The sequence below is a fragment of the Mirounga angustirostris genome, unplaced genomic scaffold (genome assembly GCF_029215605.1).
Source record: "Mirounga angustirostris isolate CCGP_5_RB_7025 unplaced genomic scaffold, mMirAng1.0.hap1 SCAF_13, whole genome shotgun sequence".
NCBI classification, from domain to species: Eukaryota; Metazoa; Chordata; class Mammalia; order Carnivora; family Phocidae; genus Mirounga; species Mirounga angustirostris.
In genome coordinates, this window is record NW_026991721.1 from 72,185,397 (window position 1) to 72,202,409 (window position 17,013).

Below are 17,013 nucleotides of genomic sequence, written 5' to 3' on the forward strand. Positions count from 1 at the left end.
TGTTAAAAAAATAATGGCAACCCTTGGAATGAGCATTTGAGAATTTTCCAGAATTCTTTACTGTTAAAACACACTATTTTCTTAGTTTTTATTTTTGGAATGAAACATCATCATTGGAGATAAGTATGCTATAAGTAGTTAAGTTTTGTTTTTGTTTTGCAATGTTTAAAAGAGGGCATTTGCAATAGATTTGGCTGGTATTTTAAGAGTTTCCCCAAGTCCTCTTAGAAATGGCTTTTTCCAGCAATGTCCACAATAGCCAAACTGTGGAAAGAGCCAAGATGTCCATCGACAGATGAATGGATAAAGAAGATGTGGTATATATACACAATGGAATATTATGCAGCCATCAAAAGGAATGAGATCTTGCCATTTGCAATGATGTGGATGGAACTGGAGGGTATTATGTTGAGCGAAATAAGTCAAACAGAGAAAGACATGTATCATATGATCTCACTGATATGAGGAATTCTTAATTGCAGGAAACAAACTGAGGGTTGCTGGAGTGGGGGGTGGGGTGGGAGGGATGGGGTGACTGGGTGTTAGACACTGGGGAGGGTATGTGCTCTGGGAAGCGCTGTGAATTGTGCAAGACTGTTGAATCTCAGATCTGTACCTCTGAAACAAATAATGCAATATATGTTAAGAAAAAAAAAAGAAGAAGAAGAAGAAGGTAGTGGGAGGGGAAGAATGAAGCGGGGGAAATCAGAGGGGTAGACGAACCATGAGAGATGATGGACTCTGAAAAACAAACTGAGGGTTCTAGAGGGGAGGGGGGTGGGAGGATGGGTTAGCCTGGTGGTGGGTATTGAGGAGGGCACATTCTGCATGGAGCACAGGGTGTTATGCACAAACAATGAATCATGGAACACTACATCTAAAATTAATGATGTAATGTATGGGGATTAACATAAGAATAAAAAAAAATCAATACTATCAATAAATTTTAAATAAAATTATAATATGCTAAAAAAAAAAAGAAATGGCTTTTTCACTAGTGAGAGGTTTGTTTTAGCTCTGACTCATTCAATCTGAGGACAATATTCTGGTTCCCGGGCCCATGGCATAGCTGGGTGAGTTGGTGTCAGAGTGTTGTATGTCTCTGATTTTTTATTTTTTGCGGAAAATAGCCCTTGCTCTCCCCTTCTCTCTCAGGGTCCAGTGTCTTATATCTTTTATTTGTTCCTTGAAGTTCCCTCTTAAGTCACGTCCCAGCTCCAGAAGCTGTAATGCATACTTTCAATATTGTGGTTCTTAGAACATCTTTTGGGATGTTCTGGCAATCGCTGTTGGATATTCAGATACACTGGCTTCTTTCTGATAGGAAGAACCCAGTTCATTCAACATCTAAGTTCCATTTTCTAAAGACGAAGTTAGTTGCTAACATTCAGGAATACCATGGAGTCTTCCAACATGTCTTTAAGAGCCAGGTCCCCCTGCCCCGGGGGAAGACCAAAGATCTAGTTGGCTGAGACACACAGCTTCCGGGTTTTCTAATAATACAAAGGTGGCATAGTCATGTTTGGTTAAAGAAGGATGAAATTCCTGCCAGCCAGGCTGCCAAGAAAGATTCTTCCTTAAGCTTTGTACCAGGAAACTTAATGTCCAGGGGGCTGTTTCCGAAGAAAGCTCTTGACTTCTTTCAATCTCATATGTGCTGACACAGTCTTTACTGTGATGAATGGATATGGGATTGAGAGGCTACCCTAACTGCCATTGGCCTTCCCTAAAATGGAGCTCTGCTGTCCTCATAAGGGGCTCAATAGAAAATAGTCATTGTGGGCAGCTATTGAACATGAGACTGTTCAAGATGTGTACGCTGAGCATAGTGAGTACAGTCTTTAAGCACAATGAAACGCTGGGCTGCCTTTCCACAGGTTGAGTAAAAAGCTTCGAAGTCTATCTTTCTCCTAAAATGTCAGTGTAGCTGTTTGTGAGCATTTATTCTGACCCAGGAGTTCCACCAGAGACTTTCAACTCATTATTGTTTACAGGTGGTATCATTTCCACTTTACAAACCAGTAACTGAGACCCCGAGGTTAAGTACTTGTTGGAGTTTACAGAGTAAAGGCAGCACCAAAGTCACATTTTTTCACCATGCAACCTGTTTCTTGGTAAAGGTGATCCTTTCCCACTGAATTGAACTCAGCTGTGATAGTAGCCAGGGATTCCAGTAAAAAGAACTTTCTAGAAAGTTCCAATTCTTACCAAAGGTAGGTTTAGTCCCACGGGTCACTCTTCTCAGAGAGACGTTGAAAATGATCACTGGTGTCAGTAGCCAAACCGGTTACCTGGATTCATTCAAAAACCCAAAATACTTTATTTTTTTATTTTTTATTTAAAAACCCAACATACTTTAAATACTCAAATGCTACAAAGCTCTTTCCGCAAAGCTGAGTGCAGGAAGAATTTAGGGGATCTCTGTTAATTATTTCAGCCAGAAGATGGTGCTTTGAAGAACATACAATAAAGTACTTGAAAATAGCTATGGTGAAAAAGGAAAAAAAAAAAAAAAGACTAGGCATGCCTAACACGCAGTTTGGTGTCAGCCTAGAGTAGGATGGTTTAACAGATGCTGTGGTCCTGCTTGAGAGGACTCTTGCCTTTTAGGCACCGCTGGCGTTCTAGATGTCATGCCCACAGTGCCCAAGTCCCCAAGTGTTTCCTTCTAGTGTGTGAAGGGATGGTGTGTGTGCAGGGCTGCCTCCTGACTCTTAGAAGGGGAGCCTGGGTGACATGGCGCATAGTGGCTTTTGTTAGCAATCATGTCCAGCAGGTGCTACTCGTGTGAGGTGGCTCAGGGCAAGTCCCTAAGAAGGCACATTTGTAGTGGACTGCTGGCTCTTGCTTGGGGAATAGAGGACACATGTCATGATTCACAGATGTCCCAGTGAAGATGCCACAATTGTGGGACATATGGAGCTCAGTGAGTGTACTCTACTTTGTGCCATTTCCCCAGAGGCAAGGAGTCATCTTGAATAATGTGAACATGCCTCTCACTCAGCCTCCGGCACTTCTGAGGACAGTCTGCTGTTGAAGATATTCAGACCCAGACAAATGCCAGATATTTGGAGAGCCAGGTGCCTCGTATCCCACTAGGAGTGGATAGAGCCTGAAATAGGAATCAGGAGACCTGACTTCTAGTCCTTGTTCCGCCCCCAACTTGCTGTGAAACATTGAACATCTCATATAATCTCTCTGACCATCAATTTCCTTAATTTGTATAACAAGGGAGTTGAAATATAATCCCTAAAGTCGCTTGGGAAGTGTAATTCCAAGGAATCAAAAATAATTTTTGAAACTGAATGAAAACCATCTTACCTGATTCTCCAGTTCTAGAAAGATTTTTACAATGGTGAGAGAGAGATGATTTGCAAATGTTCAGTCTAGGAGTCAGAGTTGGAGAAGATCTGAGTGGGGATATGTGACAAATTTTGAAGTATTCCATATTTTTCTTTGCTTATCCATTCCCCCCCCCCGTTCTTTAAGAGCTATCTCCAATTCTTTATGCAAGAAGCATTTTCCCACAACCCTGGCTTATTCTGATCTGTTTCCTTCCTCACCGTTCATGGAACTTGGTGTCTTCCTTAAGCCTTAGACACAGCATTTTCCTCTCCCCGCATTGCTGTTGGGTGTCTGATGTACACTGGGCCCCTAGGCAGCTGAAAGATAAGCACCATGATGGCAGAGAGACAGGCCCAGAGTATGTTTAATAATCCACTCCCCACCCCCGCCCCGAGCTTTGACGGTGACAATAATCCATGGAGGACTGAGCACAAGGCTATTCATTTGGAATCATTAAAAACTAATCACTTTGTCAATTTAGTTATTCCAGTTGCTTAATCTTTGACTATGGGAATGGCAAAAATGAGGGGAACAGAATGGTGAGTGCCAAAGTTTCTGTGATGTAAAAAACTTGGAAATCAAAATTAGGCAGTACCAAAAGCCCAATAAATCCTGATTCACAAGGATGGGATAGGAAATAAATTGAGATCATTTTGCTAAGACTCCATAGCAGTCAGATGGTACAATTTAATTTTCCATCTTGGTACCTTTGCTTAATCATAGATTTCAGAAATATAATTGAGACTGTAAGCACCAATATTTCCTAGAAAGCATAAAATTCAGGAGTTATATTCTATTTAGGAATATTTTATCCAGATGAATATATATCCCCCTGCTCCCCATTGGGCCTAATGGGGACACCGGCCTCCTTTGATTTGCCTGGGGATGATGTCAGCATTTGATCCATTCATGCCTGTCCTGTTCTGGCTCATAAAGTGCTTAATTAAGGTGTTCCTGTGCTTCGGTGGTAAAGCCAAGTCTTTAATGGAACCAGAGTGGGGTCACCTTCTATAAAGCTACAATTCTCCCCAAAGACCTCATTAAGCAACCAACACACATGCAGGATTTTTCTTCCCAGTGAAATGTGGGGTTTTCACGGGTGCTAACTCACAGGCAGAACCACCCTTGGACATGAGTGAGGCCAACCACTGCACAAACCCCAAGTTTTAGGGTCTGTTAAGGAGTTTACTTAACCATATCACTGTGTCAGCCCAGTTGATGGTAAAGGATTTTGGGTACCCCCTTGAAGCAGGCCCTAGGATGTGCATAAGGGAGAGACCTATATATCTATCTGAAAGAAGAGCCAATTAATTGAAGGGAAGCATGTGGGGGAAGAGAGAATCTTTTGTAAGCTTTGAAATAAAGGGAAGGTTATCATCTCATTTGGGCTTGATCTTAGAGTGTGACTTTCAGATTTCAACTTCTGTTGGATCAGCAGAAAAATCATGTGTTGGTTCTGAAGCCATATGAATATCTTGGGGCTGCTCTTATTCCCTATATCAGATAGTGATTGATTTGGGCTGCCAGTGGAGAGCAGAATAGAGTGGCTTAACAAATTAAGCTTCTGTATTCTTTTGTAAAACAATCCCAGAGGGCTCCTGGGTGGCTCAGTCGTTAAGCGTCTGCCTTTGGCTCAGGTCATGATCCCAGGGTCCTGGGATTGAGTCCCACATCGGGCTCCCTCCTCGGGGGGAAGCCCGCTTCTTCCTCTCCCACTCCCACTGCTTGTGTTCCTGCTCTCGCTGTCTCTGTCTCTGTCAAATAAATAAATAAAATCTTAAAAAAAAAAATCCCAGAGGTGGGCAGTCCAAGGGTGGTGAGACAGGTGGTATGATAGGATTTTGGGGGCCTTCTATATTTTTGACCCATGATCCTTAGCATGTGACTTCACTCCTCTAGGGAGTTCATGGTCACAGTATGGCTGCTGGAACTCCAGCCCTCATGTCTATGTTCCAAGAAGAAAAGAGGAAGGGAAAAGGTAGAAAGGGTCCAATTCTTGAGGCATTAGCCCATTAGCCCTTTAAAAAGCTCTCATGGAAACGCCACACAACCAATTCTATGTACATCTCACTGGATACTCTAAACCACAAAGCAGCGGGGGGGAAGGGGGGCAGTTGGAAATATAGTTTTTTGTTTTGTGATTTGTTTCTGAGTAAAAGCAGGATTTGATTGTTACTAAGAAAGACGGGAACATGAATATTGCAAGGTAGCAGGCAGTCCCTGCCACCTTCCCCTACCTCAGTTCTCCCTGTTTCTCATCCTTCACAAACACCCTCTTAGTCCCCCTTTCCTTTTCCCACCTCCAGATCGTGGGGTCCCAAGGCCTGGTTAGTGGCATTTGAGAGAACTCACAGACAGTGTAATAGCTAACTGTCCCTGCATCCTCACTCTGTTCCAGGCATTGTCATAAAGGTTTTCCATGCCAAGCAGGGGGGTGACAGAGGTCCTGTCCCTGGTCAGGGGGGCCGGGAGGCCCAAGGTAGGTTTCCCTAGCCAAGTGTAGCCAAGCAGTGGTCTAACAGAGATGCTAAGGCAGCCTGGCTTGCTGGGGAAGTGTGGGGGCTCTCGCATCAACTGACAAGCTTACGATTCTTGTTCTACCAACTGAGTAAGTAATTGAATCTCTCTTTGCCTCAAAATGCTCATCAGTAAAATGAGGATAATGATAGTACTTGCTTTGGGGGTATAGGAGTTTCCTGTGGCTGCCGGAACAAATTACCACAAACTGGGGAGCTTAAAACAACAGAAATTTATTCTCTGCCCGTTCTGGAGGCAGAAGTCTGAAAGGAAGATGTCAGCAGGGCCACACTCCCTTGGAGGCTTTCAGGGGGAATCTGTTTGCTGATTCTTCCAGCTTCTGGTAGAAGCTGCTGGCAGTCCTTGGTTCTGGTGGCATCACTCTGGTGTCTGCCTGCATTTTCCTATCACCTTCTCCATGTGTGTCTGATCTTTCTCCTCATCTCAAAATCCTTAACTTAATCACATCTGCAGACTCTTTTTCCAAATAAGGGGATTAGGACTGGGACTTATCGTTGGAAGCCATTATCAGCCCACCCACAGCGGGGATTAGGAGGCTCAGATGAGACAGGATCTGTAAAGGTGCTCAAATGCGACGCCTGGCACTGGGTTAACATCTTAACGTGCCAGAGATGTTAGTCATCATGATAGCTCATCTATCTTGAGGGGTCTCTGGAGAGCAGGAGCTCTGTGGGAAACAGACTGTAAATGGTCACATTTCCCTCTTTCTAATTAGAGCTTTGCCATAACTCCCACTGACTGAGCACCCCCTCTCCCAGATGCTGTGCATGGGGCTCCACATCATCTCATTTATTCCTCATGATGGCTCTGTCGCAGTCGCTGGTTTTCAACCAAGGAAACTGGAGTTCAGAGAAGTTAATTCTGCAAGATCTCACAGCATTAAGTAGGGAAGCTGGGATTCAAGTTCATTCTCTTTTCTCTTTACTGCATACATTTGTTTTTAAGCCACCTGTGTGGGCTCTGAGGGGCTTTCTGTGGACATGAAGTGGGAGAAGGAAGAACTCAAGACTTGAGTGGTGCCAGGGAAACCAGGGCTAGAGACTGTGTAGAGGAACGCATCGCTTGGGTGGCTCAAAATGTATTAATCTAATTAGGGAGGGCATGACTACATCCAAGTGCAACGTGTAATCACCATCTCCACCCTCCTTTTTGCCAAGTAGCCCCTGCCCCAATCTACTCCTGTTTTCTCAGTGCCCCTTCTCAAGTTCAGGCAACAACGTTGCTCGTCCTTCTGGTGACCATGATGGTCTCACGCGTTTGCTCTGACCACACCCTCTGCTGCTGCTCACCTTCACCCCAGCTCCCCTCCCCATACTCAGACCTGCAGGATCCATATGGTGCAGGTGCCGCCTAATGTAGAAAACCGGCTTCTGGGCGCCTGGGTGGCTCAGTTGGTTAAGCGACTGCCTTCGGCTCAGGTCATGATCCTGGAGTCCCTGGATAGAGTCCGGCGTCGGGCTCCCTGCTCGGCAGGGAGTCTGCTTCTCCCTCTGACCCTCCCCCCTCTCATGTGCTCTCTCTCATTCTCTCTCTCTCAAATAAATAAATAAAATCTTAAAAAAAAAAAAAAGAAAAGAAAACCGGCTTCTGCTATTTACTCTCTAGTGTGTGGGTTTTGTCTTCCCAGCCAGATGGTAAATCTCTTGAGTGCAGGGACTGACATTCATACATCTTGGCCCCAGTTTCTAGTTTAATGTCCCATATAGTGTAGAGGTTTAACAATTACTCAGTGGTTGAAGGGATGGGGAAAAAAATCTGACTGAAAGATCCAGGTTGTAGGGGACAGTGGTGCTGGTGAGGTGCACACCCCTTGTGAGCTACCAGCTCCTTGGAATCTGACTTGGAAGCCCATCTCTGCTCTGGTTAGATGATTCTCCTGGGCAGGTTCCTTGTAACAATGGTTAATCTCACCTGCCCTTAGAAGGCATCTTCCTTCATGGTGTTGCCCTTGGCCTTGGCAACGTAAATGTTCTACATCCCCATTCTGTCTTTAAAGCAGTTGCTCATGTGAAACTTTCCAGCCCAACTGGATATTTTCACAGCATAAAAGAGACACCTCCTCAGTCTGAGTCAAAATGTGAGAATGTTGGTTGGGAATGAGCCTGAGGGGTAATGAATGCTCGGTGCCTCACAGTGCGGTCATCCTGTGGCTACACTATAAATAACATAAAGCTCACCACCACAGGCATTCCACCGAGTGCTCTCCAGCTATGTCAGAGGCTGCTTTCTGTGGATGCCTTCCTTGAAGTCACTCACCTGTTTTGTTTCTTGGGTAAGGGTTGCATTTTCCAGGACTCATAGGACATGGAGCTTCAGTCCCACTGTTACAAATGTATAATGTGTTCTTAGGAGTGATTTGCCGTGGAGACACTAAAGAGACTGATTTCTCTTACTTTCATCTGTCCCTATCTTTTCCACTTTGGATAGTTCCCATGGTTTCAACTAGTTACTATGTTCTAGTTTCAAGTAGGTACTATGGTTTTTGTTTTGTACTGAGTACTACAGAAAGGTGATTTCCCAATTTGTATATGCATTCAACATTGTGTTAGTTAGACCAGGTCAGTTTGTGCTATAGCAACAAACAACCCCCAGATCTCAGGGGCTCAACACCACAGAGGCATGTTTCTTTCCACTTGGGTTCATAGAGGACCACATGGCTCCAGGACAACTGTCCTCTTGGGACAACTAGTAAGCCAGGCTGCTGGGATCGTGAGGCTTCACGATCTTCACTGGAGGCTTTCCCTGCAGCAGAGGATGTGGGGAGGGGGGTCTTGCAATGGTAATTAAATGTCCTGGCCCAGAAGTGACACATGTCACTTCCACTCACAGCCCACTTGCCAAAATCCCATGGCTCCATCTATCTGCAAAAGCTCTTTGCTCTCCCCTTCTGCTGGGAGTAAAGAATCAGCATGGGTAGGCACTGGACAGCTCTGCCATAAGAATTGTTTGGCAAACTTAGGGAAAATATAGAGGCCACGCCAGAAAGTCTGATTCAGTTGCCCTGAAATGGGGCCTGGGGACCTAAATTTTGGCAAATGTCCCAAATAACTGATCCAGTTGATACACAGGTGGGCATTGGGAAGTACTGCTTTAGAAAACCTAATGCCCTCTCGGAGTGACTATTGGCTATCTCTGTGATAGGACTGACACTCGTCAGGAATGTGCACAACAAGTCAATATATGTAATTCAGTGCTAAAATATGCAGCATATGTAGTAAGTGCTGTGGGAAGTCAACAAACATGTCCCCTCCTTCTGATATGCTTGCCTCTTATTTGGGTGGCTCTGCCAGACAACTCATTATGATAAGGAACTCTTGCTTAGCGTGCATTTGCGTGTGTGTGTGTGCGCGCGCGCATGCTGGGAGCTCAGAGTACAGCAGTGCGGAGAGTCAGATGTCCATGTTTCCCTGCAGACCCCGTTGGAATGACAGGGCCCTCCCTATGAATAACCTCATTCTAGCTTTTTACCCATCAGGCTGAGTCTAGAGAGGACACCAGTGATTCTGAATCTAATCCTTCCTCTGTCATTACCTTACTGGGTGGCCTGGCGTCAGCTATAAAGCCAGGTAACTCTGCCTACTCTGGGGCTAATTAGTCAGCCTGGGGATGACTCAGTTCTTCCTCTGCTTCTTCCTCCTTCTTCTCCTGAACAGCCTGTTCAATTAGGACTTGTATTCAGCTGCTAGTTAACAGAAGCCTGAAAACACTGGCTCAAATGTATTGTTTGGCTTATGCAAAAGAAAGTCAGAAGTTGGCAATCTTCAGGGACCCAGATTCCTTTGGCTTTCCACTTGACCATCCATTCGTAGGGTATGACCCTCTTCCCCCTTCTCTCAAGATGGCTGCTGAAGCTCATCATCATATCTTCATTTCAGGCATGAATAAGGGGAAGAGTGAAAAACTACAAGGGTCTCTGCCAGCTGAGTCCAGAGAAGTACCACCGAATGACACATGCGTACATCTCACTGGCTAGAAGTGTGTTGCATGACCATCCAAGCCTCAAGTGAGGCTAGGAAACAAGAGCTTCCATCCCAAAGCCCCAGTGTCAGGCATCCAGACTTTTTATCCCATTCCCTTGCACAGGGAAATGGAGGCTTCTGCCTCACGGAGCAGAAGAGGGCCAACTCTCGCTCCCGGCCAGACACCCACAGGCTCAGTGGACACGCAGAGGCAGAGGGCTGAGTGTGCACAAACCTGACTTGCCCAAGTCCTCAGTCCTCAGTCCTGATGTCTGAGAGTGGACTCGTCAAGCTGGAGGCTGAGCAGTGATTCTCTTCCCTCCAACTCAAGCTGCAGGCACTATGCTCCCTCTCAGGGCAACAATGCCCCCGTGGAGGAGAACTTACCCGAACAACACACTTTTGGGGCGGTAGCTATGTTTTCAGAGGGAGAAGGCACACAGAGAAATTTGGCCCCTCAGTTGTCCCTCTTTTCTAAATAAAATGTGAGCTTGTTTTTATTATGAAAGTAAATAAAAGATACACTCCCATGTATGAAAGAGGGTGAGTAAACTTCTCGTTTTTTCTGGCTCCTGCCCATGGCCTCAGTCCCATGGCCCAGAAGTTACACCTTTATGGTTTCCGTGGCCAGTTTCCAAATGTTTTCTTTGCTTATACGTATATATGCGTATTGTTTAAAAAACACAGAAATGGATCACACTTTACATGTGTGACCTGCAATTTGCTTTTTCCATGTAGTTTCTTGGTGATGGTGCCATATTGCCACCTATAGAACCCCCCTCATTCTGTAGTGTGGCTATGGGGTAGGAAGGTGCCAGAATTTATTTACCCAGTCACCAGGTGAGAACATTTTGGTCTCTCTAGGCTTTTGCTGCCAAAAATCATTGTTGTAATACTCCAACCCTTTTGTCAGGATTCCTGTCTTGTGAGTCCCATTATCCGGGTGCTGAATCTGGCAGGTCGGGGAGAAAGAGCTTTGCTGCCTCTGGGAGGACTAGCCCTGTGGTCCTGGCTCCTCTGAGGGGAGCCTCAGCCCATGGTTTTCCCCTTTTTCCTAGGAACCTCCTACCTACTGACTCCACTCCAAGGGCAGGGCAGGGTTGACACATGTGGGTGGCTGGGCAGGCTAGTAATCTGGTGCTCTGGGAAAATAAATAATATTGGGGCCCCTTCAACTGATATTTGGAAAAATACTTGTTCAGCTCTTATTTGGAGGAAAGGCTGAGTGCTGAGAAGAAGGTGGCCTGGTGGTGGCAGTCCTCACTGTCCTCTTGGTCACAAGGAGAAGGAACCCACTCTATAGCTCCCTGGAGCAATCCTTCTTGGAAGGGATTTGAGTGACTACTTGCACACATTCCCTGGGGTCTCCTCCTTCCACCTCCCAAACCCCATCTGAAGCAGATGATTCTTTCCAACCATATATAATACTCACCCCCAGAGAAGTTCTGAAAGTTGCCATTTTCTCCACTCCCAATGTCATTTCCAGTTAATTTTATCCCCCCAGCAATGCCATCCAGCTCCCTGGTGATGTTGCAATGCCCTTTAGAGCTGAGATCTAGCGGCTCCACCCCTTAATTTGGCTCAGCTGAGGACCCCTGGAAGTTCCCCTGCCTCCAAGGCCAAGGCCAGTGTCTTTAAAAGGGGCTTTATTGCTACAGGTTTGACCATGGCCTGTGACCATATTAGGTGGTCTGGAGTAGGCTAGATGCCCCAGCTGGTTAGAACCAGGAAGTAATGACGTTGTGAAGAAATCACTTTTCAATTTGATTTTAAAACCATGCTCTGTTCTGTTTAAATGCTTTTCTTTTAAATTTTGTCATTCTCTAAGCTTCTGTTTATAAATTACAAAAAGGGAAGGGGGCTGCAAACCCTGTTTGTCAGCAGGTCCCTGGGAGCAAGAGAACAGTCTTTGGAAGGCAGGTCCAGTAAACCAAATCTCATAAGGTCACAGGTTGGATTTCAGAGATGATCACTGGATATTTTCTGGTGTCCACAAGACATCATCAGATATGATGCCTTATGTATTTTGGTTACAAAGGGGACCTGACAGATGAGCATGAGGAGCTCATGCCCTAACTATTGTCGCTATGACAGAACAAACCAGTGTATGTTCTGCCAGTAGTGATAGTATTATATCACCTAGGTGTAGAGAAGGCCACACCCAAAGACCCCAAAGTATCGCATTAGCTGGCTGCCTGTGCAGAGCGAAGAGAGCAACTATGTACCAAGTATACCTCCAACCCCACGTCCACAGGAGACATCGCAAGTGGTTCCTTCTTCCCCCTGACTGAATGCAAACTTGACTTTATTTTTGTCTCAGCAGTAACTACCAACCAGCCCGATCTGGTGCACAAGTTAAAACCTATTTGCCATCCCGGGCCTAGAGAATATTCAAAGTCGAGTATGGCAACATACACTTTTCTGCAAATACAGTCTGCAAAATTATCCCAGCTTTAACTTGCCAATCTGGGGGCAAATCCAAGGGTTTTCTTTTTCTTTATTCCAAAGCCACTAAGCACCAACACTTCCAGGCAATTACTCAGCACTACAATAAAAAATATATTTGAAGCATTTTTGTCTTCAATTAGCTCACAAACCAGAGATGTACATATCTTACCGTGACACGTCTTGCAAGTGTGTTATTCGTGCTTGAACTGTGTGTGTGCAGAAGGGGAAAGGAGAAAGAGTTTGAACTGACGTGGAAGGGTGCTTGGCAGGTAGAGAATGAGGAATAACACCCAGATGCAGGAAAAGAATGTGTGCAAGTGTTGGAATGCTGGAAGGACATGGTGCGTTCTGGGAAGACTGAGCATGAGCTCTGGTGGAAGGGTGAGGCCGTGGGAGGTAGGCAAAGAGGAAATGAGGAAATTAGCCTGGAGAGATGCACCAAAGCTGGGCTAGATGCACCAAAGAAGATCACTCCTGCTTTGACTTGAGCCACTGGATCCCTGTCCCCTGCTTGACCCAGTCACCCTCCACTCCATCTGCCTGCACTTCTGTCTTCTGCTCCATGGTGGGCTGCATGCCTGGCCACCTGACACGCTCCTCTCTGGCTCCATCATCCTGAAGAGTCTGCAGGGTGGGCAAAGTTGCCATTCATACTAGAGACTGCTGGGGAGCCTTGTAGTAGGAACTGCTTAGGAGCATGTATCTGAGTCACTGGTATACAAATGTTGCATAATCTCATTGAGGAAATGAGGATGAAGCCCTGAATATATCTTGTCTTTGGCTTTTTGATCTATAGTGCTTTCCCCAAACTTAATGAAGCAAACATAAATCCATTAGTCAATACAGAGGCTCTCAGCCTGGGGTGACTCCATCAACTCCACTGGCGCTTAATCATGTACTGATGAATGTCATTACTTAATTTTCCCATTAAGTCATAAATTCTTTCGTATCCCTGTATAGCACATAGCAAAGTGCTGGGAACATGGTGAACACATACTAACTGTTTATTAAATGAAAAAGTGAAGGGGAACGTGTTGAAATGAAAAGGGGGAAATGGACAGTAAGACTTTATAGAGTATTCTGTTTGGTTGTAGTTTGGTTGTGGATACAATTTGTGTTTCTTGTCTTGTCACTCAACTCTCTTAGCCTTAGTTTCCTTATCAGTAAATTGAAGATAATCTTACCAGCTCTACAGAGGTTACAGGGTTTTGTCCAACACCAAATAAGAAATCATACATGCAAATACTTTATGAACTGTTAAGGTAAGCTATTAGGATTTTCTCTTAATGTCATATAATTATAAAATATTTTCCTTCTTACTTTTAGACTTGCAACCTTATTTCTCAAAAGAGGGCCCAACAGGATAGGTGGTCTTTACAAAAAGGCTGTTTACAGACATTACACAGATGGGACCTATTCCACAGAGATCCCCAAACCTCCCTGGCTTGGATTCCTGGGCCCTATTTTGAGGGCTGAAGTGGGGGATGTGATTGTCATCCATTTGAAGAACTTTGCTTCCCGACCATACTCTTTGCATCCACATGGCGTTTTCTACAACAAAGATTCAGAAGGTAAATATCAATCCTGTATTACTGGTGTCTTGTCTCTATTTTGTAAGTAAGGCAATTGTCAGCTACAGTTAAAGGGATCAAAGAGACAGTGATTACACATGTTCATTTGTCTTTTTCCCCATCTCCTTTTCTCCCTATCTCCATCTGTTCCTCCTAATAGAGAAAACTTCAACAACACTATCAACCAATTTGCCCTAATTGACTTCTAGAGAACATTCTGTCCAAAGAATACACCTTCTTTTCGAGAGCATATGGAACACTCGTCAGGATAGATAGTAGGCTGTGCATAAATCTAAATAAATTTAAAAGAACGGATAGGATGCAAAGCATATTCTCCAATCACACTGGAATTCAATTTGATATAATCAATGAAAGAAATCTTGCAAATTCTTGCAAACATTTGGAAATAAACAGTACACTTCTAAATAACTCATAGGTCAAAGAAGAAATCACAGGATAAATTGTAAAATATTTTGAATTGAATAAAAATGGAGGTAAAACATATCAAACTTTATGGTATATTGCTAAAGAAGTACTTAAAAGGAAATTTAGAGCTTTAGACACGCCAAGAGAGAAGAAAAGTCTCAAACCAATAACATAAGCTTCCACCTTAAGAAACTAGAAAACAGGGCGCCTGGGTGGCTCAGCTGGTTAAGCGACTGCTTTCGGCTCAGGTCATGATCCTGGAGTCCCGGGATCGAGTCCCGCATCGGGCTCCCTGCTCAGCAGGGAGTCTGCTTCTCCCTCTCCCGCTCCCCCCTCTTGTGCTCTCTCTTTCTCTCTCTCACTCTCTCTCTAAAATAAATAAATAAATAATTAAAAAAAAAAAAGAAACTAGAAAACAGGGGCGGCTGTGTAGCTCAGTTGGTTAAGCGGGCTGCCTTCGGCTCAGGTCATGATCCCAGGGTCCTGGTATTAAGCCCCACATCGGGCTCCCTGCTCAGCGGGGAGCCTGCTTCTCCCTCTCCCTCTGCCCGCTGCTCTGCCTGTTTGTGCTCTCTCTGTGTCTCTGTCAAATAAATAAATAAAATCTTTAAAAAAAAAAGAAATTAGAAAACAAAGAGGAAAAAAAGCTAAAGCAAGCAGAAAGAAGGAAATAATAAGGACTAGAGCAGAAATTCGAAGAAGGAGAAAACAGAAAAATAATATAAAATTGATTAAGCCAGAAGTTGGGTCTTTGAAAAAGATTAATAAAATTGAGAAAACTTTATCTAGTCTGATGAAGAGAGAGGGCACAAATTACCAAAGTCAGGAATGAAAGATGGGACATCACTCTGACCATACAAAAATTAAAAGGATAATAAGGGAGGATTATAAACAATTTTATGCCAAAATATTAGATAACTTAAATGAAACTGACAAATTCCTAGAAAGACAAAAGTTACCCAAACTGACTTAAGAATAAATAAAAATTTGAACAGACCTATAAAATGTAAAGAAATGGAATTAGCAATTAAAAATCTTCCCTCAAAGAAAAACCCAAGCTCAGACGGTTTCATTTATAAACTCTATCAACTACTAAAATAATAATAATAATAATGCCAATCCTTTACAAAATCTTTCAGGAAATAAAGAGAGGAATACTTCTAAATTCATCCTATGAGGCAAATATCATGATCCAGTTAAAGACATCACAAGAGAACTACAGACCAATATTCCTCATGAATGTAGACACAAAAATTCTTAACAAAATATTAACAAACTGGCTTCAGCAGCATATAAGGAGAACTATATATCATGACCAAATGCAGTTTATCCTATGATTGGAAGGTTTGTTTAACACTCAAAAATAAATGAATGTCGGGGTGCCTGGGTGGCTCAGTCAGTTAAGCGTCCGACTCCTGATTTTGGCTCAGGTCATGATCTCAGGGTTGTGAGATTGAGCCCTGGGTCAGGCTCTGTGCTGAGGGTGGAGCCTACTTAAGATTCTCTCACCCTCTCCCTTTGCCCCTCTCCCCTCCTCCACTCATGCGCTCACACTCTCTCTCTCTCTAAAAAAAAAATAATAAAAAAAAATGAATGTACAACATATTAATAGAATAAGGGACAGAAACCACATGATCATCTCAAAAAGTGCAGAAAGGCATTTAACAAAATCTAGTACTTATCAAATTAAACATTTCCAACAAACTAGGAATAGACAGGCACTCCTCATCCCGATAGTTTATCTAAGAAAAACCCACAGCTGACATCATGCTTAATGGGAGGGGGACTGAATGCTTTCTTCATAAGATTGGGAATAAGGCAAGAATGTCTGCTCTCACTGCTATTATTAAATATTATCCTGAAGATTCTAGCCAATGCTAGACAGGTCTGCTAACAATAAACTTGGTCTTTGTTTATCTAGGACATCTTTACTTTACCTTGCTTTTTTGAGGGATAGTTTGCTGGATATGGTATTCTCCTTTTGCACTCCCCCCCTACCCCCTGCAATACTTTAAGTATGTCATCCTATTGTCTTCTCATCTCCAATATTCAGATGGGAAGTCAACTGTTAATCATGTCAATGTTCCTGTGTATGTGATGAGTCATTTTTCTCCTGCTTCCAATATTACCTCTTTGCCCTTTTTTCCCTAACAATTTGACGACAATGTGTCTATGTATAGATTCTTTGTATTTATCCTACTTGTGGTTCATTATGCTTCTTTGATGTGTAGATTAATGTTTTTCATCAAATTTGGAAAACTTCTACAAAAAATTTCTACAAACATTTTTTTTCCTGTCCCTTTTTCTTTTTTTTATCCTTTGGCAGGCTACTATTACACATGTTAATACACTTGATGTTGACCCACAGGCCTCTGAGGTTCTGTTTATTTTCTTTGATCTTTCTCCCCCCTTCCTTTTTCAGATAGGATAGTTCTATTGATCTATATTCAAGTTCACTGATTATTTGCCATCTTGAATCTGTTGTCAAGACCTCCTAGTGAATGTTTTATATCATTTATATCACTTATTTATTTATTTCACTTTTCAATGCCAAAACTCCAACTTTGTTCTTTTTATAATTATAAAATTCTACCTCCTTGTTAAGATTTTTCCATTTACTGAATCATTTTGTCCTACTTTTTTCAATTATTTAAACATGGTTTCTTTTAATTGCTTGAACATTTTTATAATAACTGCTTTAAAGTTTTATCCGCTAAATTTCACAT

At 43.4% G+C, this 17,013-nt stretch overlaps 1 protein-coding gene across 1 annotated transcript in view; it reads left to right on the top strand.

Annotated features, from left to right (window-relative positions):
* The window catches only part of HEPHL1 (hephaestin like 1), a 91,170-nt gene that overhangs the window by 490 nt on the left and 73,667 nt on the right, over positions 1-17,013 (top strand). Inside the window, exon 2 of the mRNA XM_045892833.3 lies at positions 13,617-13,861. Coding sequence (XP_045748789.1) covers positions 13,617-13,861 — 245 coding nt within the window. The remainder of the gene's footprint in view (positions 1-13,616; positions 13,862-17,013) is intronic.